Source organism: Arachis ipaensis, chromosome B10 (assembly GCF_000816755.2).
Source record: "Arachis ipaensis cultivar K30076 chromosome B10, Araip1.1, whole genome shotgun sequence".
NCBI lineage: Eukaryota > Viridiplantae > Streptophyta > Magnoliopsida > Fabales > Fabaceae > Arachis > Arachis ipaensis.
Window position 1 is genome coordinate 53,946,119 of NC_029794.2, and position 1,428 is coordinate 53,947,546.

The following is a 1,428-nucleotide window of genomic DNA, read 5'->3' on the forward strand; positions in this document are numbered from 1 at the left end:
TTCAAAAGTCCTTTAATTTGATCTAATCGAAAACATTTTACAGTTTTATTTAAATTCAATGCAATTCATTTTAAATTCAGTCAATTTATTTTCAAAGTCTTTTATTTTTTTTTCAGATTTTCTTAAGTTTTTATTCAATCAAAAGGTCTTTGATGCACTTTAAGAAAATTGATACTCACAAAGATGAGTAGATTGTGCTCCCAAATAATAGATATCGATCCACTTTCAATTTGCTAAAAATCGATAAAACAGATATAAAATTGTGTTTGACAAAAGAGACATGGATAGAGATATTGTATTTAGAGTTAGAGACACTGAATTAGTGTATTTTATATCCATCCGAATAAAAAAAACACAAAGACAATAACAAAAGACACAATTTATTTTTATTTTTTTATTATTTTTATTAATTTTTTATAATTATATTTTTTACTATTATATTTTTATCTCAAATTTTTTGAATAAAAAAATAAAAATAAACTAAATTTTTATAATTTATTTTAAATTACTAAACAGAATATAAAAATATAAAATTTTATATTTTTGTCTTTTATATTTTATTTTTATTATCTTGTTTTATCTTATTTTCATAAATATGCACCCTAAAGGAACAAATGGCCCATCCATCTTAACCATTAGCTTAAGCCACTTTCACTATTATTGGCTACACTTGGCTAAAACAAGCTGTTGACAAGTCATCCTCTAATAACCACATATATGTTGCTGGCTTACTGCAGTCCCTTTACGTAATTTTAACTGGCAAAATAGGGATGTTTTTGGTATTTCAAAACACACATCAAGATAAAATAATGACCATCAACCCAACCATACATGTCATATCGGTATACCAATAAAGTAATTGACACATGTGAACAGTTTCCGTAGGAGAAGAAACAGTCTTCGACGGAATACGAAATGAACACGCCACCACCTTGCACCTTGATCTTTTCATTCATTTCTAATATCTCTTGATCTCTCTATAAATACCAACTTTAAAGTGTAATGCTTCCCATCCTCTCAGGCTTGATTGGAGCTATTAACACCCACAAATATCTTGTCATCATTCAATTAGAAATAATGCCCTTCCTGAGTGCCTTGAAATTGATGTCATTTTCTAGTGTGCTAATAATATTTTTATGCCTCATGTTCTCCAACTTCGCTGCTGCAGGCCTTAACCCTGCGGACTATAAACTCGGTATGTCCTCCTTTTTAATTTTGGAACACCATTCATAAGTTTCCAACACCCCAATTTAAATAACAATATATATAAGTGGAGATTCACTTACACTGCTTGTAAATTTTGTCATATTTACATAGTCAAATAATTTTTTATAGGTTATGAACTTTAACAACTCAATTTTTGAATCTTAACATCAGTAAAGCTAGGCGATATAAATTTTAATTTATTAATATTAGTCAATACTTTAA

At 27.9% G+C, this 1,428-nt stretch overlaps 1 protein-coding gene across 2 annotated transcripts in view; it reads left to right on the plus strand.

Annotated features, from left to right (window-relative positions):
* Window positions 898–1,428, plus strand: part of LOC107624287 — a 70,293-nt gene continuing 69,762 nt past the window's right edge. Inside the window, exon 1 of one of the 2 annotated variants that reach the window (XM_021113736.1) lies at window positions 898–1,195. In XM_021113736.1, the coding sequence (XP_020969395.1) occupies window positions 1,003–1,195 (193 nt within the window). In that variant the 5' untranslated portion in view covers window positions 898–1,002. The remainder of the gene's footprint in view (window positions 1,196–1,428) is intronic. The other variant, XM_016326779.1, reaches the window with a different exon arrangement.